We start from the raw sequence: 25,214 nt of genomic DNA on the forward strand, positions 1-25,214 counted from the left end.
ACAGGGATAATTCCCTTAGTCATTATCCCCTTGTTTGGCCTTTTTCTTACATTATGATAATTTTTCAAAAGCACAAAAGGAAACACTATGCTCTTTCCTTCAAATGTTTTATATTTTGTTAATAATTTCTCCCTGATACCTAGTATCTTCATTACTGTTAAATAGTTCTAAGACTTCAAGGTGGTTTTTTTTTTTTTTTTTGGTGATAGAGAAATTACATAATATGAGTTATTTCTGCTAAAATCAATGTTTAACGAATACTTGAGTTATGTTCAGCTTCTCCTCAGTGAGCTTTCAAAAGAAAATAGAAACTGCCACAGTCTGGCTGCAGCAAAATAACCGGGGGTGGGGTGGTGATGAACAACTTGTGTACATTCATACAGCAGGAGTGGGAGCCGTTTATTGTAGGACAGGAAGGGTATATATACATTCCACACAGCTTATCTTAATTAACATAAAATAGATACAGCAGTCAACCAATAAGGAATCTCCACACTTAATGGCTCGCTGGCGTTACTTCACAAACCACTCCCCCTGGCAAAATGCCAGGCACCATCCTGACTTGTTTACAGACCCTAACATTTCCCCCTTTTGTTTAATTTAAATAACGACCATAGTGGTTTTTACAGAAACACCATAAATAATCTGCTACAAGCAGAAGGGGAGGATACAAAACGCACGATATCAAGCCAATTGATGGCTCCATGCAAGAAGCCCTTGGAAAAATTATACCAGCAATGACACCGTAGCAAAGATACCAAGTTACAATTTGTTGTAGATTACAGTTTGTTGTCTCAGTCCATTAACATAAACTAGATACAGCAGTCAACTAATAAGGAATCTCCACACTTAATGGCTCACTGGCGTTACTTCACAAACCACTCCCCCTGGCAAAATGCCAGGCGCCATCCTGACTTGTTTACAGACCCTAACAAGAAACATCAAAGGACAACATTTGATACTGGTTATTTTTTGCTCAATATTACCAAAAGGGTTGATGATAAGCCCACAGTGTCTCAAGACAACAGAAGAGCTTGCAAGTGAGCACTACTGGATAAGAGTGAGGTGGCTGTAAGTGATGACAGACTAGGAAGCCTGCAATCCAGAGTGCTGATTCCCTCCACAGCATCCACATGGCAGTCCTGCGGGTCAGCCCGGCCTCTGCTCTTCTCCCGCAGAGCCCGAGGGCTTTGGGTCAGTCCTGGCAACCTTGTAAGACTTGAGCATCCTGAGCATCTCCACCAGCTGTTCCTTCACATGAAAAGGCCTCTGACCTCCATGAGGCCTGACCTGCCCAGGCACTGGGTCCCCACTTCCCTGCTTCCCACTTCAGCCCCTCCCCATGTGCTGTTGCGTTGCCCTGTTCACTCCTCTGCCTCCCCTGCTGGACCCCGAGCCCTGGGAATCCAGAGATTACGTCTTAATACTTCTGATTTTCAGGGCCTAATAGTACTTAGCAAACAGAAAGTCTCAACAAATGTCTGACAGTGGAATGAAAAAGCCATTCAAAGAAAACAATGAAACTGTAAAGATTATAAGTGAAAAATTCCTTACCAACTCTAATTTCTTTTTGCCATAACTCCAAAAAAATAAACATTTAAAATGAGCTTAGGTTCAGGTTATTTAATCTGCAGCCCCCTCCTCCTTCCCATGTAAGGAAATTTCAGGACACAGAAAGCTCCAGGACCTTGTCAGCAAACCTCAGACCACAAGTGGAAAGCCCAAGCCCACCACCCTTCTGACTCAGACCAGCACTAAAAGCACCATCACCAAACTCCACGAGCAGAAAGGAAGTGGGACGGACGTACGCGGCATCCCTGGTGTCCGGCACATCTCTGCGGTAGCCCAGGCGGTTGCTAATGAGCATATTAAAGGCATGTTTCTGATAGCCCAAGTCTCTCAGCTCCTGATCACGTTCATTGAAAATCATGCCTACAAAAGAGTGAAGTTACCGTCAGCGCACATGGTGTGGAGAGGCTTTCAGGTTACTGCCCTGATGTCCAAGTTTCCCAAGTCTCAACTGGACCCTATAATTTACCAGATAAGAATCATGTCAAATCAAGTCTCCAGCTACAAATAAATAAACTGAGATCAAGGTCAAATTATTATTATCAGTCTGGTAAAAAAATTAAGTTTGTCCTAACCATAAGCAACACCTGCTCACAGGTCAAATCTTAAGAGCGTATTATATTCAACAGACGAATTGAACTCTGATCAAGAAAAATTTTCTTCTGATAATTTTCCTCACAATAATGAATTATTAAATCCCAATGGACTTTGACAACTGCCAATCTTGGCCAATTTTTATATGAACGTTACCCCAAAAGACTACTGACACACTGTTAGAAGGGCTCCTCCATTAAGGAACTCCTGCACAGACCTCATCAGGATTTCTGTGCTTCTCCCTGCGTCCTCTCATGTTCGTCAGAACTCTCATCTGCTTAGAAAGAAAGCCACTCCTTTTGTGCCTCTTTCCCATGCAGAACCCTCAGCTCTCCTTGCAGAATAACTCGCTGTGAAACAGCATTTCCCAGGTCTGTTCACAAAAAGCTAATCCCATGGACACTAACATATGTTGAAAAAAATAAAAAATTTCACGATCAAAGGAAATGGAGAAATGCAGGATTTTGAAAGTGAAGGGACAGCTCTGTTCTTTAACATGAGCTCCTGTAATTCAGGTGTGGGCGGCTGGTCCTGGGGTGTCTCCCAGTGCTCCTGGCCACAGGACACCTGGTGCCTGTGGCAGTGTGAGCTCTGTCCATGCCTCTGGCCAGAGCCTTTCCCAGCACATGACAACACATCACTATTTACATTTCACCAAGGAAACTCTAACAGAGAAGAGGCTTTGAATTGCTCCATACCCGGCACCCAGGTTGGCACCTGGCAGAGTCTCAGTCCTCCTCCATTCAACCATCACCACACAGACCTCCTGCCCAGGACACAGAGAACCTTTTCCTAATAGAGATCTCTTGATGAGAAATTATTTTAAATTAAAAGATCGCTTCTACACACTTTTCTCCCTTCCCTGCTCAAATACAATGAGCCAAACCTCATTAATTAGCACCTAAGGAGTTAACCCTACACCCACGCATGCAGTGCCCAATACCCTGCCCTGCCCGGGCCACCACTAGACTCTTTCTGTCTCTATCCACGTGCCTCTTCTGGACATCTCAACATGAATGGACCCCACAGCATGCGCCCTGGGTCTGGCCTTTCACTTGGCATGCTTTCAAGGTTCCCCTGTGTTGGATCATGTGTGATAACTTCGTTCCTGTCTATGTCTGAATTATACTCTAACATATGGGTAGACCACATTTTTTCTTCATCCCTTCATCAGCTGATGGATGCCTGAGCTGTTTCCACCTTGTCTAATATTAAGAACAGTGTTGCTATGAACATCTGTGTACAAGTTTTTACACCCATTTGCAATTCTTTTTGCATGTGTGGGTGTGCAGTGCTGGGGATGAAACCCAGGGCCTCACACGTGCTAGGCAAGCTCTCTATCGCTGGGGCTGGGGCTGGTGTTGGCAATTCTTTCAAGTATACACCCGGGGGTAAAACTACTGGGTATGTGGCAACCCTTCATCCCTTACTGGGGAACCACCAACTCCTCCACAGCGATGTGCACCTGACACCCACCAGCAACACGTGAGGTTTCAGTTCCACTGTGTCCACTAACATCACTTGCATCTTCGTTAATGCCGTCCAGGTGGGTGTGAAATGGTTTTAATTTGCACTTCCATTAATAACAAATTTTGTTAAGATCTTTTTGTGTCTGTTGGTCACTGGAATGTCTTTCGAGAGAGATCTAACAAATCTTTTACCCATTTTTAAATCAAGCTATTTGTCTTTTTATTGTTGAGTTGGAAGAATTCTTTATATATTTAGGAACTGGGCTCTTCTTAGAGATATGACTTGCAAATATTTTCTCCCATTCTGTGCACTATCTTTTTTTTTTAGTATCCTCAATGCTCGTTTTTATTTTGATGTAGTTCAAATTATCTATGTTTTTCTTTATTACTTGTATTTTTGATGTTATATCTAAGAAATCACTGCCAAGTCCAAGATCATGAAGATTTATCCTTGTAGGTGTTTTAAGGTTTTCACTCTTATATTTAGATCTATGATCCATTTTGAGTTAACTTTTGCACGTGGTATGAAGAAAGGACCCAAAAACATTCTTTGCACGTGGATACCCAGTTGTCTCAACACTGTGTGATGAAAAAGCTATTCTTTCCCCATTAAATGGTCTTAGCCCACCTCCTTTTTAAAAAAAAAAAAGTTTGTTTATCTCAATTTGTTCATGACAGTGAAGTGTATTTTGGCATATTATACATACATGGAGTATAACTTATTCTAATTAGGATCCCATTCTTTCTTTTTTTCTTTACTTCTTTTATTTATTTAGTTGTACGTGGACATAATATCTTTGTTTATTTATTTATTTTTTTATATAGTGCTGAGGATCAAACCCAGTGCCACAAGCATGTGAGGCAAGTGCTCAACCACTGAGCTACAACCCAGTCTAGGATCCCATTCTGATGACTGTATGTGATGTGGAGTTTCACTATGGCCTATTTATATATAAACATAGGAAAGGTATGTCTGATTCACTGTATCTTTCCAATTCCTATCTCCCTTCCCTTCCCTTCATTCCCCTTTGTCTAATCCACTGAACTTCTATATTCCTTGTTCTGTGTTAGCATCCACATATAGACAGAACATTCGGCCTTTAGTTTTTGGGGACTGGCGTATTTCACTTAGCATGAGAGTCTCCAATTCCATCCATTTACCAGCAGATGCCATAATTCCATTCTTCTTTATGGCCAAGTAATAGTCCATTCATGAGTATATACCACATTTTCTTTATCCATTCATCTGTTGAAGGGCACCTTGGTTGGTTCTACAGCTTAGCTATTGTGAATTGAGCTGTTATAAACATTAATGTGGCTACACCACTGTATTACGCTGATTTTAAGTTCTTTGGGTAGAGACGAAGGAGTGGATAACTGGGTCAAATCTTGGTTCCATTCCTACTTTTCTGAGAAATCTCCATACTGCTTTCCAGAGTGGTTGCACCAATTTGCAGTCCCACCAGCAATGTATGGGTGTACCCTTTCCCCACATCCTCATCAACATTTATTGTTACTTGTATTCTTGATAATTGCCATTCTGGTGGAAGTGAGTGGAATCTCAGTGTAGTTTTAATCTGCATTTCTCTAATTGCTAGAGATAATGAATATTTTTTCATGTATTTGTTGGCCAATCAAATATCTTCTATGAAGTGCCTGTTCAGTTCCTTTGCCCATTTATTATTATTTGGGGGTTTTCTGGTGTTAAATATTTTGAGTTCTTTATATATCCTGGAGATTAATGCTCTATCTGGGTGCAGGTCTTAGCCCCGTTTTTTACGAACCAGCTGACTGTGCATTCACTGGGTTTATTTTTGGACTCATGTCTATCCGTATGCCAGATAACTGTTTTAATCACTGTAGCTGTAAGTTTTAAAACTTCTGAGTCCTCCAACTTTGTTCTTTGTTTTTTTTTAGTTGTTGATAGACTTTTATTTTATTTATTTATATATAGTGCTAAGAATTAAACCCAGTGCCTCACACATGCCAGGCAAGTGTGCTACTACTGAGCCACAGTACCAGCCCCAACTTTTTTCTTTTCTACATGTTTTCTGGCTATTCAGGGACCCTACAATTCCATATTAATTTTAGAAAAAACTTTTCCCATCATTTTAATCGAAATCATTAGAATTTTGATAGAAACTGCACTGAGTTTTACAAGTTATTTGGTGTAATACTGATCTTAATAATATTTAGTATTTCATTTAATAAAATAGACTGTCTTTCTACTTACCTAGCATTGTTTTGCAGTTTTTAGGACACAGGACTTAACCTCATTGGCTAGATTAATGTCTAAGTATTCTATTCTTCTTGACACCACTATAAATGGAATTGTTCTTATAACATCATTTTTGGACCATTCATTGCTGATATATAGAAATCCAACTGATTTTTACACATCTAGTACTCTCTTTACTACTCTAACAGTATGTTTGTAGATTCTTAAGAAATTTTGGAAGGAATTTAATTTTCACTTAGGTAATCTGGGTTTGTCACTTTGAATATCTACAATTCTCTCCCTACTTCTTTCAAAGGCAAATACAGTGGGCTGGGACTGTGACTCAGTAGTAGTACACTTGCCTAGTATGTGTGTGAGACACTGGGTTCAATTCTCAGCACCATAAACAAATAAAATAAAGGTTCACTAACAACTAAAAAATATATTTTTTTAAAATGGCAAACCAAATGCTACTTTTCTATTAACGTTTCACGAAAATAAACATAAATAAATTAGAGCCAGAAAAATTTTCACTCATGCTTTTAGTGGCTATTTGAAAAAGATCACGAATGTATGTGACAAAAACTGAACTAGATATTAGTTTCTGTTTACACATAGAATCTTAATCAACTTTAGTAGAGAATCATTAAGTACTCAAAACTGATTTTATTTCTTTGAAACTATTGTAAATTAAAAATAATGTTTTGATATTTCCTTTATATTCTATTAACCTCTCAAAATCACTTACTAAATTTAAATTTTTTTATTCTACAATATCAAAGTTAACTTTAAGTTTTAAAGATAATCAAAATGGCTCACTTATCCCTAAAATTAAAATTTGCTAACCAGGACTACAGGAGTTAAAGTATACAAAGGCATTCCAGTAGATTTCCCGTTTCCAGATTAAACAGAATATAATGGTGGGGGGACGGGGGGGGGGGTCCTATTTTGTACAAAGATTTTGTAAATTATATTTAATGTATGGTTCCCATGGTCTTAATTCTCACAAGTGGAATCTTATTAGATATGAGTAACCTCAGCTTTTCTAAAACAACACCTTATGTTCCGTTTAGTTAATCTGCCTTTCAAATAAGTTATACAGTCATCTTTCAAATATTTCTTCCCCGCATTAAAAATCCTAGTAATTAAAACCTTCTCCCACAGTTCTGTTTTCTAAGCCTTTTTCTTTATTTCCTTTTGAACCTTATTAATTTCCCCCAAGTCCTCATAAAATACTTAAGAAATGGAAAATTTAGAATATATTTCCCCATTGATCTGGGGGGAAAAAAAAAATCACAAAACCCCAGCTAGTTTTGAAACAAAATAAATCAGTGTGAGAAAAAAATGGCACATTTCTAGTCCTCTGAGCAATACAATTTAAAGAATAAACTCCCACTGACTAAATACTTTGACACAGCTGCTGGTACACTTACCCAACTCAGAAGAGAATTTCAGGTGGTCTTTTTCTGGATCTTCAATGTGATTACCCAGCACATCACCAATTCTATTTGCTTTGAACTGTGGCTCTAACACTCGGCTTGGACCTCGTGTGAAACGGGGGTAGAATTTTTTGGGAAATGGTCCATGGGGACCAGACCCCTTGATGGGCACATTCTTAAGAGGCTGAGTCACTTCACTGAAGTTAAAGTAAACAAAGAGCAAAACTGTCCAGGTCGCAGATGTAAAAAGGCACCCATAACAGAAATATCGAAGTGTGACACTTCCCATTATAGACCTAGCATAGCTGAAGGGTCATTTTCAGTTTCCTGGAAAAAAGGAAAGATATTTTAGATGCTGTAATACACTTTAAATCACCCACCAAATACACACTCACCATTTCCCAAACCATCGACTAAGACCCATGCACGTACTGTTAGTGGATTCAGCCACAGGAAGATCTGAGACAGCATGGAGTTGTTAAAAAGGGTCCAAGGATAAAAAGGGCAGGCCAAGGTGCTGAGGCCCAGAAAAAAACAGGCCCAGAGCTGACTCACACCTCCCTGCCACAGGCACTGTCCACCTTTGCCCCCAGGGCTGTCAGTCTGACAATGTTTTCCAGATTTTAACTTTCTATGAGGACAATGCAAGCATCACATGTGCCACCACAGGACATTTACAGTTTTTTCAACTGTAAAGGTACAACCCGCTTTCTGTATGTTTATGGTGCAGGGGACAACCCCAGAGCCACAAGCATGGCAGGCAAGTGTTCTAGCACCAAGTGATATCCCCAGTCCACAGATCACTTTCTAATGCAAGGATCTTAAAATCTGTTGTTAAATATAGTAACTTAAAAAAAATGATTCTCATCTCTAATTAAACATTACACCTGCCCCCAAACCTACCCTAGATCTAACAGTTAGCTTCAAAAAAAAATGTGAGATGATTCTGTTTTCCCTGTCCTTAAGATGCCTTGTAAAACTGAACAAGAAGAACAAAGTTTTTCTAGCCTTCTGCGAACACCTGCTCTTCATGGAGGCTCACGCAGCTTCCTGAGCAACCCTTTTCAGAGGGCCCACTGAACAGACACAGGGAAGAGAAGCTCTATGCAAGACACATACACACAGAAAAAATGTGCAGTGATACTTACAAGTTACTTATTTCTACAGAATGAAAGAATCTTTTAAAATATTATCATCTCCAAATGATCAGGACAAAGCAAATTTCTAGACAAGGCACCCACATCACATGAGCAGGCTCAAAAGGAGATCCTTGGGGTGCACTCTCCCTATGGGAACTGGCAAGTGCTATACCCCACCTCCAGTGGGTAAAAACATCAAACTTGTATAAGACTATGCCATAAGCCTAGAAGGCAGGACACATTTCAGTTTCTTAACTACTGACCAGTCAAAACTATTAGATATTTCACTAGGGACAGACAGCACAAGTGGTGGGAGCAAGGATAAGGGGATAATTCTATTAAATGCACCCACAGTGCTGACCCCCACCTGCTTTCTTTCCCAGAAGCAATTTACCTGCAATCCTGCCTGGTGTAAGTTGATAGCATATGTCATATTCCTCAGCAACCTACCTGCCTGCTATCTGCAGGAGAAATGCGGGTCTGAAATAATGTTGGTAAGAGGAACCCAAGTTATCCTGAAGGGGGAGACTTCTGTGACTTCTCATAGAGCAGATCCCAGAACTCAGGGAGATAAGGTTACTTCTAAAATAGATTTTATGGTTAAGAATCCAGTTAGAGGAATCCAAGATGGCAGGCTAGAGGGAGGCTGCATTCCTTGTCACTCCAAGACCTAGGACTCAAGCACTGGGAATACTGTTTCTGAGAGTTTAATATTAGGGGAACCCTGACAGCTGCTCCAGCCCAGGAATACTGACCGCTGAGTCTGTATAGGTCCCCCGGCTCCCGGCCTACACAGGACCCCTGGCTGCAGCTCCTGTGTGGACCCCCATCTACCAGCATGGGGCTCCCCCGGTTGCTACCATCTTGGGACACTGCAACCACTGCCATAGTCACCTGCTCCTGGTGACACCACAACACTGCACTCCACAGAGCTGCATCTCCAAACACAACGCCCAACGCCTCCACCTGGGCTGACCCAACACCCCATCTCTGAAAGCAGCCGCCTCCATCTTGGGATACTTTTGTCTCCATCTTTAGTTGGGGCAACTCCCAGCTTGGGACACTGGCTGGGACCTAGAAACAATATCAAGGTACCTATAGTCCCCCCAATTTTTCCCTCTCCCCTGCAGCAACTAATCTGGCACAGTGCTTGCGGCTATGTAGCCCGTCCCTAACTCACAAAGACTGGTCATGACCTGCCCAATACAAAACAGCTCTCTCTGCAGGACCCAGAGTGCAGCCCACAAAACCTTGGAGAGAGAGGCTCCCGAATGGGAAGTAGAAAGGAAGGGGTGAGTGAGATATAGTTTAGATACTAAAGTAGAGACCAGGAGGTCTACAGGCAATATAAGCATATAAGACCAGGCACCCACATCACATGAGCAGGCCCAAAAGGAGATCCTTGGGGTGCAGTCTCCCAGTGAGGACTGGCAAGTGCTATACCCCACCTCCAGAAGCTCCGCCCCCAAACCAACCCTCCCACCCTAATAACCTTCCCCATCCTGAGGGTGGAGACATCAGCAAACAACAGACAACCTCACCTATAGGATGAGAAGGGAGCTGGAAAGATACTGACCTCCAACAGAAACAATCCTTTAATTTTCCTTTGAGATTTTTTCTTTTCTTTTTCCCCTTCTTTTACCTCTCCCCTTTTCTGCCCTCACATTCCCAACATTTGTGAAACAAAGTACTTTTCTTGCATTAGGCTACTGAGGACTGGGACATCTGAATAGTATATTACAGTGGTGTTGTATATTATTTTATCTCCCGCCTTTACATTTTTAATTTTTCTTACTTTTTTATGTTTGTTTGTTTTACTCTCTCTATTGTCTTCAATACCCATAATCAAATGCATTTGTGTACATCAGTAATGAATCCTCTGAAAGAGAAAGTAGGAAACTACCCCATTTACAACAGCCTCAAAAAAAAAAAAAAAAAAAAAAACACCTGGGAATCAATGAAAGGGGTGAAAGACCTCTACAATGAAAATTATAAAACTCTAAAGAAAGAAATTAAAGACCTTAGAAGATGGAAAGATCTCCCTTGTTCTTGAATAGGCAGAATTAACATTGTCAAAATGACCATACTACCAAAAGCACTATACAGATTCAATGCAATTCCAATCAAAAATCCTAAAGCCACTCCTCATAGAAACAGAAAAAGCAATTATGAAATTCATCTAGAAAAATAAGAGACCCAGAATAGCCAAAGCAATCCTGAGCAAGAAGAATGAAGCAAGGAGCATCACAATACCAGACCTTAAACTATACTACAGAGCACTAGTAACAAAAACAGCATGGCACTGGCACCAAAATAGACTTGTAGACCAATGGTACAGAATAGAGGACACAGAGACAAACCCACATAAATAGTTATACTAGACAAGGGTACTAGAAACATATATTGGAGAAAAGATAGCCTCTTCAACAAATGGTGCTGGGAAAATTGGAAATCCATATGTAGCATGCACAAGACTGAACTCAAAGTGGATCAAGGACCTAGGAATTAGATCAGAGACCCTGCGCCTAATGAAGAAAAAGTAGGCCCAAATCTTCATCATGTCAGGTTAGGGCCCTACTTCCTTATCAAGACTCCTAAAACACAAGAAATAAAATAGAGAATCAATAAATGGGATGATTTCAAACTGAAAAGCTTCTTCTCAGCAAAAGAAACAATCAGTGAGGTGAATAGAGAGCCTACAGAATGGGAGCAAATTTTTACCACACACACACATCAGATAGAGAGCTAATCTCCAGGATATATAAAGAACTTAAAAAACTTAACACTAAAAAAAATAATAATAATAACTCAATCAATAAATGGGCTAAGGAACTGAACAGACACTTCTCAGAAGATATAAATCAATCAACAAATATATAAAAAAATGTTCATCATCTCTAGCAATTACAGAAATGCAAATCAAAACGACTCTAAGATTCCATCTCACTCAGAATAGTAGTTACTAAAAATGCAAGCAACAATAACTGTTGGCAAGGATGTGGGGAAAAGGCACACTCACACATTGCTGGTGAAACTGCAAATTGGTGCAGCCAATCTGGAAACCAGAAAGAAGATTCCTTTAAAAACGGGGAATGGAACCACCAATTGATCCAGCTTCCCACTCCTTGGTCTATACCCAAAGGGCTTAAAAACAGAATACTACAGGGACCCAGCCACATCAATGTTTACAGCAGCACAACTCATAATAGCTAAATTGTGGAACCAACCTAGATGCCCTTCAGGTTAGTTAATGGATAAAGAAACTGTGGCATATATACACAATGGAATATTACTCAGCATTAAAAGAGAATAAAATCACGGCATTTGCCAGCAAATTGATAGAGCTGGAGAATATCATGCTAAGTGAAGTTAGCCAATCCCAAAAAACCAAAGGCTCAATGTTTTCTCTGGTAAGTGGATGCTGATCCATAGTGGGAGTGGGGGAGGAGCATGGGAGGAACTTTACATAGGACAAAGGGAGGGAAAGGCAGGGGAGGCAGGGGATGGGGGTAGGAAAGACGATGGAATGAGATGGATATCATTACCCTGGATACTTGTATGAAGACACAAATGGTGTGACTCTACTTTGTGCACAACCAAAGAAATAAAAAATTGTGCTCCATTTGTGTACTATGAACTGAAATGCATTCTGCTCTCATGTGTAACAAATTAGAACAAATACATTAATTAATTAGTTTAAAAAATAATCCAGTTACAACCAGTCAGCATAGGCCAAAGTAACCTCGAGTTGTCATGGTAATGGGGACTTGAAAGTCTGATGTCATACTGCTGTCAGTCGGAAGTCAAGAGGTGAACCTGGGCTGGACTCTCTGGAAACTTCCCTGGAACCCCAATAAAACTGGAAGGCAGGAGAAGCACACCTCTCCTCTCTCCTGAGAGGACCCACTCTCTCCCTCAAGACTGTGCCCTTTCCCTTTTCCTATCCCTTCAATAAACTCATGCCTGTTACTCTGGGTGCCATGTCTGAAATCTTCCTGACTCGATCGCCAGATCGGGATTTGAAGGGGAGCCTTTGGGCTGCCTCAGTTTCCTGGGAGGAGCCAGCACTGAAACAACTATATAAAAACAAAAGTAATTCAAACACCAACCAAACAAAAATCCCCACTAGTGGTAACACCAGCAAGGAAGCTAAACCATGGTGCACAGGAGCCAAGCCCCAAGGAAAGAACTGCCAGGACAGGTGTACTCTGCTGCTAACTGGACAAAGGACATCTCCAAAAGGACTGTGGCTGGCTTTTGTCATCTGCTTCTTCATTAAATTCCCTTTATTTGGCACTATGAATATCCCATAAAAGATGCTAGAAAATATCTACAGAATGAATGTAGCAGAAATTCAACAAATGGTAATTTTTTCTCAAATATTAATCTTTCCTCATTAGATCTAAATAACATTTATTATATAATATAAATGGTACCCATCTGTTATTATGACCTACAAGTTCCTACATAACCTGACATTTTACCACTTTGACTGTATCTCCCACTACTTCACTGAGCCCTAGGTACAGGGCTCCTTGTGGGTGAGCAAACACACCGACCATATTCAATTAGGGTCTACACTTTGGCTCTGCCTCAAGCCCTTCACCTAATAGGTAATTTCACAACTGCTCACATAGCGCCTTCTCAATGAAGTGTGAGAAAGCATCACACCTAGACTACCTTATTTAATTAAAATGCAACCCAAACCCTAGCCATCAAACCTTGTCTTCCTCAGTCCATGGATCTCACTCCCTTCTTGCACACACAGCTACTCGCTGTTGGGCTTAGCAGTTGCTGTCTAACCTCTTCTGTGCCAGAAAGGCAGGTCCACTAGAGCAAGAGCTTTTGCCTGTACTATTCCATGCAGTATCCCCTTGAGCTTAACAGTTGAATGAAAAACTCCTGAAAATGTTGGTCATCAACATCCTGCAAAATTCGGGGAATTTCTACAAAAACATATTACTCTTCTGCAATCCTTAATGCTATGCACGGAGATCATGACTACCTCAGTCAACAACAGTATGAGAATCAGGTCAGAACAGCCACCACACTGTATATTTGGAAAAGGTATGCGAAACAACTCAAGAAACTGATTGTCCAATTTCAAAAGTAAAGTTTCGGTGATAGAAATGGGAAATGCCTTTCCCATTTTGTTCACTGTATGATCATTGGTTTTTCCCTTTTGGTTGCCTATGAGAATCTAAGGGTAAAATGAAGAAGTTTTTGTTCAAAGACTTCTCCCACAGGAAGTATCCAATCTTGATTCTTCACCCAATAACTCCCTTACTCCTCAAATCCAAAACAGCACAAATCAAGATTCAGTTTCCAGAACAGTAAAATGTATTAACTCTCAACAACTCTATTAGACAACTATTATTTTCCCCAAACCATGTTATAATTCTTTAGAGAATATTTCTTATGTAGCATATCATTAGACTAAATTAAAGAACATATAAAGTGAGACATTCATAAAATCAAGTCATTTATGTAATTAACCATAACAGTATTCAGAAATAAGTTTTTAGAGAGCAAGTCATTTCAAATACAAAGAAAGTACAAAGCAAAATAATCAGATGCCTGTAAGATAATAAAGTCTTACTGCTTAAAGATTTTAAAACAGTCAAACAAAAATCAAAAACTGAAATTTTAATTCAATCTAGACTGATGGATGACACATCTGGCACCCACACGACACTGTCTCTGCTTTGTACTGTTGCCTTTGTCTTCTACAGACAACTACCCCTGGCTTCAGTACCTACAGCTAAATGCTTTGGGAAGGAAGGTCAAAGCACATAGTTAATGCAAAACAACTAGTGAGCGAACTCTTTCAAACATAAACCGAATAGTTAATAGAGTCAAAAATTGAGCAGTTAGAAATCAATGGAGTATATTTTCAGAATTAAATGACCAAAAGGCTAACCAGGTGGAATTTAAAGTCAGTTTGGTTTTCTGTAGTCATGGTCTGGTAGCTGCTCAGGGACAGGTGTCTTTGAGGTGTAAGGATTTTCCAGGGAGGTACTAAAGAAAAGAATGGGGCAGAGTACATGCACCAGGATGATCATAATAACAGACCACAAATTTAAGCTAGGCAAGGAGAAGCATGAAGGAGAGGAAGAATTTCTGAGAATGAAAATGTGGATAGGCCAATGCATGAGAAGTGATGGTGTGGCTGAGTAACAGCTGTTGCCAGACAGTGAGCTGAGGAGTGGTCAGAAAGCCCTGGGTCTGCAAATGGGCACAGCTGATGACAGTTGAACCATGCTCCAGACGTGTGAACTGGAGATGTCTCAACCAACAGTATGCAAAGCCGGGCTAGACATGTTGATTATTAAATTCATTTGGAAAAGGGTGAACATGGAAAGGACACCAGGGAAACCTAGAAGAACCAGGAGTGGGTTGAGCCCTACTGGATAAGAAATGGCAGAGCTTGTATCTGAACACCAGAGACTGAAGAACCAACGGGAAAGGGAGTGAAAACAGACCCAACTACACACATGAATTCAGAGAGCAAGCATAAACACAAATAAATTTAGTGCAGCCTTAGTATTAAGAAAGGTAATGCCACAAACCAGAGGACACGTGTGACTCTTTACCAAATGATGTCGAGATGATTGTTTAACTACATGGAAAATATCACCAGAGAATGGGCAAAATTTTGACTAGGGTGACTAAAAATTTCAAAAACAATACAGGAAAAATAATGTAGTTTATATTAAAACACATAAAGATAACCTTTGGATAGCAAAAGACACTAAAAGCAAAAAGACAAATGATAAAGTATGAAAAATATTTGCAACTAGTATCAAATAGTGTCAAATGCAAAAGCATATGAGCTCAGTTAACTAGTTTTTCATTGCTATGTAACACATTACTACAAACTCAGAGGCTTAAAACAACACATATTTATTAGCTCACAATTTCTATGGGTCAAGGGAGCAACAGCTTGGCTGGGCCCTCTTCCAAGGTCCCCAAACCTGCTGTCCAGTTGTCAGCTAACCTATGTCTTACCAGAGGCCTGGCTGAAGAAGAAACTGCTCTGAACTCAGTTCCCTGTGGCTTTTTAGTGGCTGTATGCTGACAAGCCACACTCAGGTCCTGGAGATGCCTGCAGTTTCTTGCCACAGTGGTTTTGCAAACATGGTCCCTATGCTCATCAAGCTGACAATAAGGTGCAGCCTAACTACAGTCTTGCTTATGACAGCCACACAATGTGAAGCAGTCAGAACCCTATCAAGGGGCTGATGGTGCATCTCCTCCACTAGTCTACGACTGAAAGCAAGTCCTTGGTCCTAGGGGAATGTATTACTAAAACCAAAAGCATCAGGTGGCAGGAAATCACTGGGGTCACCCCAGGTCTCTTGGTCACAATCTCAAAAAAAGAAACCCTAAGCCGGGTGTGATGGTGCATACCTGTAATCTCAGCTGCTTGGCTTGGGAGGCTGAGGCAGGAAGATCATAAGTTCAAGTCTCAACAACCTAGCAAGGTCCTGAGCAACTCAGTGAGCCCTGTCTGTAAATAAAATATAAAAAGGGCTGGGGATATGGCTTAGTGTTTAAGTGCCCCTGGGTTCATCCCTGATACCAAGGAAAGGGGGAAAAAAAACCCTAAAAGTGAAGGACCAACAACTCCAAAGACTGTTTAAAGAAAGAGAAATACAAATGGTTCTTAACCATGTGAAAAACCACTCCACCCTGCTTATATAAGATAAAGGAAAACTATAGTTACACTGAGATATCATTTCCCAACTTAGAAAACCGTAAGAGATGACCACATGGTGGTGGGCCTGCAGGCACTCGTGTAGGGTAGTGTCTGTGCAGGGTAATCCGGCAACATCCAGTGAAATCAGACGCAGTTTCCCTCTGACTCAGCAGTGTGACTCCTAGTAATCCAGCCCTCATGTAAAAGTAGGAGAAATGCACACCGAAGGCTGTTCACTATAGGATCACCTGTAACAGCAAAAGGCTGAAACCAACAACATCATCCATTAGCACCAGGCTGGCTGAACAAACTCAGAAGACCTACAAAGCAGAGCAAGATGCAGCTGTAAAAAGGAAATAAATATTGCTGTGTACAGATGAATCTCTGTTACATTACCTAGTGAAAAGATGTGAAAAGCTTATGCAGAATGCTACATATAAACACATGCACACACACTTGCTTATGTTAGAAAGCTGAGGAAGGAAAAAGAAAACATGAAGCATGATACTGAGTTTCTAGCACCTTCCACAAACCACTTGAACAAATAAGTCACATGGGGCTGGGTGTGGCTGGATTAGAAGCCACAGTTGGTGAGGTGAGCACAAACCAACCCCTCAGAAGACAACCTACTGTTCCTGCCAGCAGCTGCTATTGCTGGATCAAGGCTAAGATGGCACTCAGTTTAACTCCCAGCATCATCAGATCGGGGCAGAGGATAGATGTCAATGCTCAACACAGATGCTCCTCAACTTGCAGGGAGCTGGGTCCCAGTTACACCTATTGTCAGCTGGAAACATCAGGCACAAAGTGCACCTAACCACTGAAGTCGCTCCAGCCCAGTCCACAGCGACTGCACCCACTGCTGCTGAGCCAGCCTCACAACCTCAAGACCAACAAGTCACGCAGATCAGGGGACAGACAGAGGATCCAAATTCAAACTGTGAAGCAGCTTCTACCAAAAGTGCACAGCTTCTGAACCACAATAAAATTGAGGATCCCAAGTCAAACCAGAGTCAGAGACCATCTGCACTGCACTTTGAGCTGAGAAGAGCCACTCTTGATGATCCCACAACCATCCTGTTGGCAAGGACACATCCCAGCTACTGAATTGTGCGTGGTACCCCATGTAAGTTCACTGGGGCTGGTGGTGTGAGGCATCAGTGACTCCATGAACCTTCCAGGGACAGCCTCACACCTAATCAATGTACTGAATAATACTTTTTTTTTTCTTCTGAAAATCAATGTAATCCTAAAGAAAAGGCGAGGCCATGGCAGGAGTACTGTATGCCAGCCACCACTCAGGATATTGCTAACTCACATTTGAAGCTCTCACTATTGCACTAAAAACTGAAAATGTACAGATTAGCAAAAAAGGAAAATATTTTAAAACCACCTGAAATCTCACCACTATTAATGTTTACTACATAATCTACTATTTTTTAATTTCTCTACACCATTTAAAAAATGTCACTGCTTTTGACAACCACCAAAAAATAAGTTTATCAGACTCAGGTTTGGTAGCATTATGGCTAATTTTTTGTACTTTTATTTAAAACATTTTCTGCAAAGAATATGCAATTATTTAATAAGTGAGGTTAAAAAAAATCTTAGGAAAAAAATTCATAACATAAAAATAAGAACTTTAGAGAGAGCTAAGTAGCTTAAGGCTTCCAAGAAAGTACAAAGGCCTTTTAATCCCAGAGGCACCAGGATTTCCATTTCAAAATGCACAAAGGAAAAAGAATGGGTTTTAAGCACCCTGAAAGGAAAGAATATTTTAATTTTATTAACTTATCAAATATCTGAACAAGGAACAAATGTTCTAAAAACAAGATTCAAAGAATAATTTGTCCTCTATGAACCACTGTCCAGTCGGAATTCTTACACACCCTCAATCAGACAAATCTTTTCAAAGGACAACTTTCATTTTCTACCAATACAAAAATCACTTGACAATGACTGATGAGGCTTAAGATGTCTGTCTTTAAATGCTAAATGTTACCTTTCAGTGGTTTCCTGCTACTTTCCAGACTGTCAACAGCAAGTATCTGTCAGCCTTCCCACAGACCCAGGCATATCTAACTCAGCCAAGATCATGTGGACACCAATATTAATTTACAGCAGTGCTGTTCCCATTGACCCCTGTGAAATTGCCAGGTGATGACAACACAAAACACCCATTATTCCTTCTTGTTTTTCATCTTCCCTGGACAACCATAGGCGAGCACTGCCACCAGTCGTACCATCCATCGCCCACAGGTGGCTGATGGGCTCAGAGCAAATCCCAGGAGCACGTTCCCTAGGAGGGAGCCCCTGTGGCCCTCTGGTTCAGGAAGTTCTTCCCCAAGAGGAAACCAAAAGAACTACCTGCATCTGACATTATATCCCACCAACAAAAACCCACAAGGCAGTGCTAATGGAAGAAAGAAACCAATCTAAGGAAACCAACACCAAAGAAAAAGAACCTGAGAGGACGGGCATCGTAGCTCAGTGCTAACAGCGACTGGGGACCTTGGGGAGCAGCTGGTGGGGCGACCCTGGCCTTTGCCACACTCTTGAACAAATGCCCACCTCACGGCAGCAGCCCTCGCTCACCACTGCCTGCCGAAGACAATGACGCCACAGCCTCGTGGGACAAGCAGGTCAGCAGTCGACAGGCACACCTGTTTCACTGGATCCTCTGAATGCTTGTGATACTCTGTAAGTCAGCCCCCCCACTGTGCCAATGCCTTTATTTTATTCTGCTGTGTTTTAGTTTTCATTTCTGACCCTTTTTGTCCATTCAAGACTGCCAGGACTCATCCAAAAGCTGCTGTCTTGATGCCAGTCCCAACAGAAACAGTGGACAGCACGCTCATACAGGGACACAAAAGACCAGAAGATGAATGTGTGAATCAACTGGAAAGGAATATAAGCATGTTGGGAAGTGGCATGGCGTGTGACCCACCCACACAAGTTCAAACTCCAAACTTGAACTGCGCAGTACGAGAAGGACTTCGAGACAGCATCACCACTTCCAGCCCAGAACAATAAAAACTCAGTTACCTCTGCAGCCTTTCCTTCCAGTAAGGAGGATTAAACCCATTACACAGGAGGTGAAGATGAAATAAGTGAATGAGAACAAATGGTCACTAGAACTGTTCTAAGGTATCCTGTAGGAGGCCATCACATTGTGTGACCAGCGTTTTCCTCTCCTGATCAGTTGAGGCACTGTTAATCACTCCCCATGATCTGGCCACTTTTAACTAGCTGAAGACATTATAGCCCGGATCTTGACAGTAGTAAAAATGCAACCAAATGTCTTCATGCGTAGGCGAGCCTTCCTGCAGCCCCATGGGTCGAGCTACACTCACCTGTTCCTTTGTGATATTACCCCCTTACCCTGTTTGGGATAGAATGTTCCAAGGAAACGCCCTTTGAGTGTCCCCTTCTCTTGCTCTGCCCTTGGGTGTGGCCTTCCTAGATGTCAATCAACCTGCTGACAGCAGACATCATGAAGCTAGACTCAGTCCCTTGAAACCTGACCCCTTGCCTATTTGAATGGCTTCTCCTCAATAAAAGGGGATCTGCAGGAGCTACTCTCTCTTTCTACAGACCCTTAAGATCAGAGGACCCATCAAAGCACCCCCCAAAGAAAAAGATATTTCTGTCTCTTGTGTGGTTATTTCATGCAGCCCAGTTCCCCTGGAGTGACCCTGAGTGTTTAAGTTGTGAGGAACTCAGCAGTACCCAAGCAACTGAGCAACTAAAATGGCTTTCAGCACAGCCAACTGAAGCAAGCACAAGTACAGCCACCAGCACAGCCTTCCACACCCAGCCTGCCCGGGGCCAGAAGAATCCTAGCAAGTCAATAGCCTTAAACCACGTGACCCAAGTTCTCTTCTGCTGGCATGTCCTCAGTTTCTTGGAGTCTGCAGCACTCACAAAGTGAACTAGGTACGTTAGTCAGTATAAAACTAAGACCAAGGAAAAACTCAAAAAGCTAGTCCAGAGTGTAAAACAGAAAGAACAAGGATTATATCCTCTTGCTCTTACAGAAATGGAGCGACCTTCCCTAAGAACAGAAGGAAGCAGAGAAACAGGGATTTGAATCCGGTCGTCTGACATCAGACCTTAATCACTCTGCTGTGCCACCTCCCAGGAAACAGACCAACAATTTCTTATTTGTCATTCTCTAAAATGTATGCCATATTGTCTCTCATAAAATTAAAGATAACTCTCCCCTCAAGTTAGCTATAATGATCACATGTCCAAGTCTCCAAATTATAATAGAAAATTGTTCGGAGATCATCACTTGCACTCTACAAAGGCTCCTAGTCTGCATCCTTAGACACACAGCCTTTACTCTCAAGTATGCCACTACCTATGAGAGGCTGTCCTCTAGGGGAGACAGAAGGACAATACACCCAGGGACACCACAGAGGGTCTCTGCCTTGGAGGAACCCATTGTGTCTGAAACTCCTGCACTACTGAATATTCCTTTAGATTTGGAAGGCTTGTTCTTTGTTTTTGTTTTGTTTTGTTTTTTGCAGTTTTGGAGACTAAAACCAAGACCTCACACATTCTTGGGAAGCACTCTACCACTGAACTTTCTCTTATTTTTAAGAGGTCCTTAACTCATGAACTTCATACAGCTGTTATATCCTTTCTTTCCATTCAAAATCTTTGAAACCCCTGCATAAAAACTCAAAAACGTGATAAAATACCATGTAATTGTCTGTTTGTTAGAAAAACTCTTATTCTCAGTGGAATACTGAAATCCACTGCTAAAATTAGGAAGAAAGAAAGAGAAGGGAGAAGGAAACTTACACTCACTCAAGATAGTCACACTTCACCTACCAACAGGGAGGTGCTGAGAAATGTGTCCTTGAGCAGTACAATCATAATATGAACAACAGAGTATGCCTACTGTACACGTAAGCTACATGGTGTGCACATGTGTAATGTAGCCGACCACTCCCAGGGCCATGATGAACAGACCGTGGGAGTCAACCAAGCACAGAAGAAAATGACTCAATCAAGAGATGCAGCACACCTGACATGTGAGGCTGCTGCCTGCCCAAGAATGCAGTTTTACAGTAAACTTGTTTTTCAATAAGAGAACATTCCACAGCAATGAAACCAAAGCACAGTAAACACATCAGTGAGACAGTCATTTATTACGGAGTATTACACATAATTGTGTGGCTATGCCTGCAAGCCACGGGCAGCACAGAAGGCGTGTCTGCACTAGAGTCACCAACACAAGCCAGCATTGCACTTTGACATCATGACAGTCACTAGGCAATAGGGTTTTTTCAGCTCCAGTACAATCTCAGGGGACCACTATTGTACACATGCTCCTTTGTTAGTCAAAAGGTGACTATGCAAAGGATAATTGTATTTAGAAGGGGAAAATTAACTCATTTTATCCTTCTTAGTATTTATTATTCTGTGATTGTTACTTTTCAACAGATTTAAAAATTCTCAGCCCTAATCTCTTCAGATATTCGTTCCACCTTTCCGTCTTTCCAAGGATTCCAACCCAAAAGTCAGATCTTCTCATTTCATCCTCTTTTTCTCATGCTCTTCAGAGTTTCCTATACTTTACCATCTGACACTTAATTCAGGGAAGTTTCTTCTGATCATTCAGTTTATCAGATTTTCTTCTTCAGCAGCGTCTAATCTGCTATGAATCTGATTCCTAAATTTTGGCTACCACATTTTTAGATATAGTATTTAGCTGTTTAATTTTCAGATTTGCTGCATCCCTGTATAGAATGTCCAGTTCCTTGCTGATATGCTTAAATTCAAATTTTATTTATCTAAATATAGTCAACAATGTCAGATAGTCTGGTGATTCCTTTGTGTGAAAAGCTTGCTCCGTTGTCTGTAAGACAACCTAAAGCCAGGCATGGTGGTGGGTCTTTGATGCTGAAAATAAACTTGTTCTGCATGCAAAAGAGCTACCTGTTGTCTTTAAGCAAATCTATATTAGGAAGAAAACCCTAGGAACAGTGTAGAAAATGGTTTGGGACAGAAGAGGGATGTTTGGAATCAGGGAGTCCATTGAGAAAAATTCTAGTAAGAGGCTATTATGGCTTGATGTCAGGCTGTGTAAGCCTGTGGGAAAGGAAGACCAGAGGCAGAACTGTGTGTGATACTCAGCCTAACAGGAAACAGGGTACTATGGGAAAAGGGGAAACAAAACACCCCGCTCTCATGTATTCACAGGCAGCACACAGAGAGAACAGGGATGGAGGAGTACAGACAGGGATTTTGTTTTAGACATGTTACAGTCAAGAGTCACTGGCAAGGTAAGCTTCAAGTTCAAATCCAGGTCTCAGAAGTTGAAAAGAAACATCAAAATTATAGCTTAAATTACATGGAAACAATAGCAGAGGAGGGTTTAAGTAATGAAGATAGCAAAAGGGATACAGGGAGCAATCCCTGAATGTCTGAGGTGCACAGTGAAGGACTGCATAAGGGACAAGAGCCTATGAAGGACCACAGGGAGAACATCGAAAAGGCACACAATGAACAACAGGAGGCGTTGCTAAGATTTACAGAGGTCAAGCAGGTAAGTGCTGAGTGGAGCCAACAGATCTAGCAATCCATTCAGAAGAAGGTCTTTTAATGGCAGGCACGGTGGTGCATGCCTGTAATCCCAATGGCTTGAAGATGAGGCAGCCTTAGTAAAAGCAAGACAATAAGCAACTGTCTCTAAATAAAATGCAAAACAGGGGTGGGGATGTGGCTCAGTAGTGGAGGACCCCGAACTCCCCCCAAAAGAGAGGGAGAGAGAGGAGAACCCGTGCCCACGCGAAGGTCTTTAAGAAGGGAGCTTTTAATATGAAACGTTTGTAAGTTACACAAAAAGTTAAACAGAATTATCACGTGACCCAGTAATTCCACCGCTGAAATATACTCCAAACAGAAAACAGACAGACACATGTAAGTCTATGTCCACAGGAGCACGCGTCGCAAGAGCAAAAAGGCGGGTAACCAGTGTCCGTGGAGGGACAGATAAGCAGATAAACAAATGGTGACTCATACGTGCGTGAAAAAAAGGACTGAGGTATGATGCATGCTGCCACACGGACACAACAGGACGAGTGCTTACAATCCCACTTAGGAGAGGCCTGAGGAGGCAAATGCGCCGAGAACGGCGGAAGGGGGAGTCACTGCTGACCGGCACAGTTGGTCAGGAACGATGAAAAGGTTTTCAGGTAGCAGATGGTGACACAAATGGCCGATGTACTCACTGCCCCTGAGTAAGGCGCTTAAGACAGCGGAAACCGCGACCTTCCCGCGGGGTCTTAGCACCGCAGCCCCCAGTCCCAGCACACGTTCCGCACCGGCGGCACCGAGACCGAGGGGCGCAGAGCGCAGGCCTCCGGGTCCCGTTCTCCCCGAGGCAGGGGAGGCTGCCACCTTCGGGGCCTCCGGATAGTCACGAGGGACAAAGCGCAAACCGCAGCCGGGGGCCTCTCAGCCCGGGGCCGCGGAGGGGCGCGGGACCCGAGAGGGGCGGTGCAGGCCGAGTACGGGTTCCCGGCGGCGCCATCCCGCAGCCGGCCGCTGCTTCCGCGGTCGGACCCTTCACTGCGGAAAGCCAGACACACTTCCTCCCGCGGTAGAAACGGAGCCGTCGCCGGAGCGGCGCTGCTCCCGCGACCCGCGGGCGGGCTCGGCGCCCCCGTCACCGCAGCGCGCACGTGCGGCGCCGCAGGGTTCCCGGGCCGAACACACCGCCCAGGGGACGCTCGGGGCCTGTCCCGCGGGGAGCCGCGCACACCGGAGTCGCCCCGAGCCCGCCCGAGCCCGCCGGGATGCCGACGGAGGCCGCGCGGGGCCAGGCGCCGCCGCTCGCGGCTACTCACCGCGATGCGCGCAGCCCAGGGCCGCGGCCTTCCGACGCTCGGGCTGCGGCATCTTCCCTCCCGCCACAGCCCAGGGCCAGGGGGCCCAGGAGGGCGGCCGAGCGGGACGCGGAGGCTGACGCGGGTTCGTGCGGTCCCCGCGCCGCAGCCTCGGCCGAGAGACCGCCGGCGCCACGTCACGGGCGGCCCCGCCCCGCGCCACGTCTGACGTCACCGCCCGCCGCCCTGACGTCACCGCGCGGGGGCCGCGGCCCAAAGCTTCTTATCCTTACCCAGAACAGGTGCCAAACCCAGGAAGAGAAATGCTGTGTATTTTCTCTCATATGTGGAAGCTAGTAGGGGAAAAAGAAAAGGCAAGGACATCTTCAAAGTAGAGGGGACCAGAAGGACAGAAGAAGGGAGCGCGCGGGGAGGTGGGAGCGCGGGGAGGTGGGAGCGCGGGGAGGTGGGAGCGCGGGGAGGTGGGAGCGCGGGGAGGTGGGAGCGCGGGGAGGTGGGAGCGCGGGGAGGTGGGAGCGCGGGGAGGTCGGGGGTGCCGCGAGTGCCTCAGCGCGGCGGGGCGACCCGCGTGTTCCGCGAAGCTAGTGTGCACCGACACGGGAGAAAGGCGCCCGCGGGTGAGGATTCCGAGCGGTCCGCAGGGCGCCGTGGCGCGCGCCTGAAAGCCCAGGCACTGCGGGGCTGGGGCGGGGGGATCCCCGGTTCCCCGCCAGCCTGAGCAACCTGGGAGACGCCGGCAAAGGTGGAAAGGGCCGGGGGGGGGGGGGGGGGGGGGTAGCGCAGTGGCTTGCAAGGTACTGGGTTCCATCCCCAGTACCACCATTAAATAAAGAAGAAAAAGACAAAATGTGTAATATTATGATGAGACGCATAGGTCAAAATGTAGAGAGCGGCCGTGAAAACGACACCTGCTGCTGGTGATAGTGCGAGAGGGCACAACTCTGGTCGAATTCCACCAGAATAGTGTGGATGCGCCTCTTTGGCCCAGTCATGCCAGATTACGTTGGTGAATATTCCCTCCTCTGAAATAAAAAAGTTCTTGGTCAAGAACTTTTAAAATTACTTTTAAAAAACGCATTGCTTTTACAATTAACAGGGGAACTGAATACCGTGTAGGAAAAGGAGGAAAATCTGCATCCCTTATAAGTTAAAAATTAAAAAGCAGTATCTGAACTAAAAGCATTGAACTTCTTGAGAGGAATGACACTAACCTCATCCAGCCACT

General features: G+C 43.3%; 1 protein-coding gene across 4 annotated transcripts in view; it reads right to left on the reverse strand.

The window, feature by feature from the left end:
* The window catches only part of Galnt11 (polypeptide N-acetylgalactosaminyltransferase 11), a 41,959-nt gene extending 17,885 nt beyond the window's left edge, over positions 1 to 24,074 (reverse strand). For 2 of the 4 annotated variants that reach the window (XM_076831663.1, XM_076831640.1), the window contains exons 1-3: positions 23,990 to 24,074; positions 7,284 to 7,616; positions 1,809 to 1,932 (exon numbers count right to left, since the gene is read on the reverse strand). In XM_076831663.1, coding sequence (XP_076687778.1) covers positions 1,809 to 1,932; positions 7,284 to 7,578 — 419 coding nt within the window. In that variant the 5' untranslated portion in view covers positions 7,579 to 7,616; positions 23,990 to 24,074. Of the gene's footprint in view, positions 1 to 1,808; positions 1,933 to 7,283; positions 7,617 to 8,878; positions 9,335 to 23,371; positions 23,538 to 23,989 lie in introns of those variants that run through there. The other 2 variants (XM_076831655.1, XM_076831647.1) reach the window with 2 other exon arrangements.
* Between the last annotated feature and the right edge of the window lie 1,140 nt (positions 24,075 to 25,214).

The sequence above is a fragment of the Callospermophilus lateralis genome, chromosome 1, assembly GCF_048772815.1.
Source record: "Callospermophilus lateralis isolate mCalLat2 chromosome 1, mCalLat2.hap1, whole genome shotgun sequence".
Taxonomy (NCBI): domain Eukaryota; kingdom Metazoa; phylum Chordata; class Mammalia; order Rodentia; family Sciuridae; genus Callospermophilus; species Callospermophilus lateralis.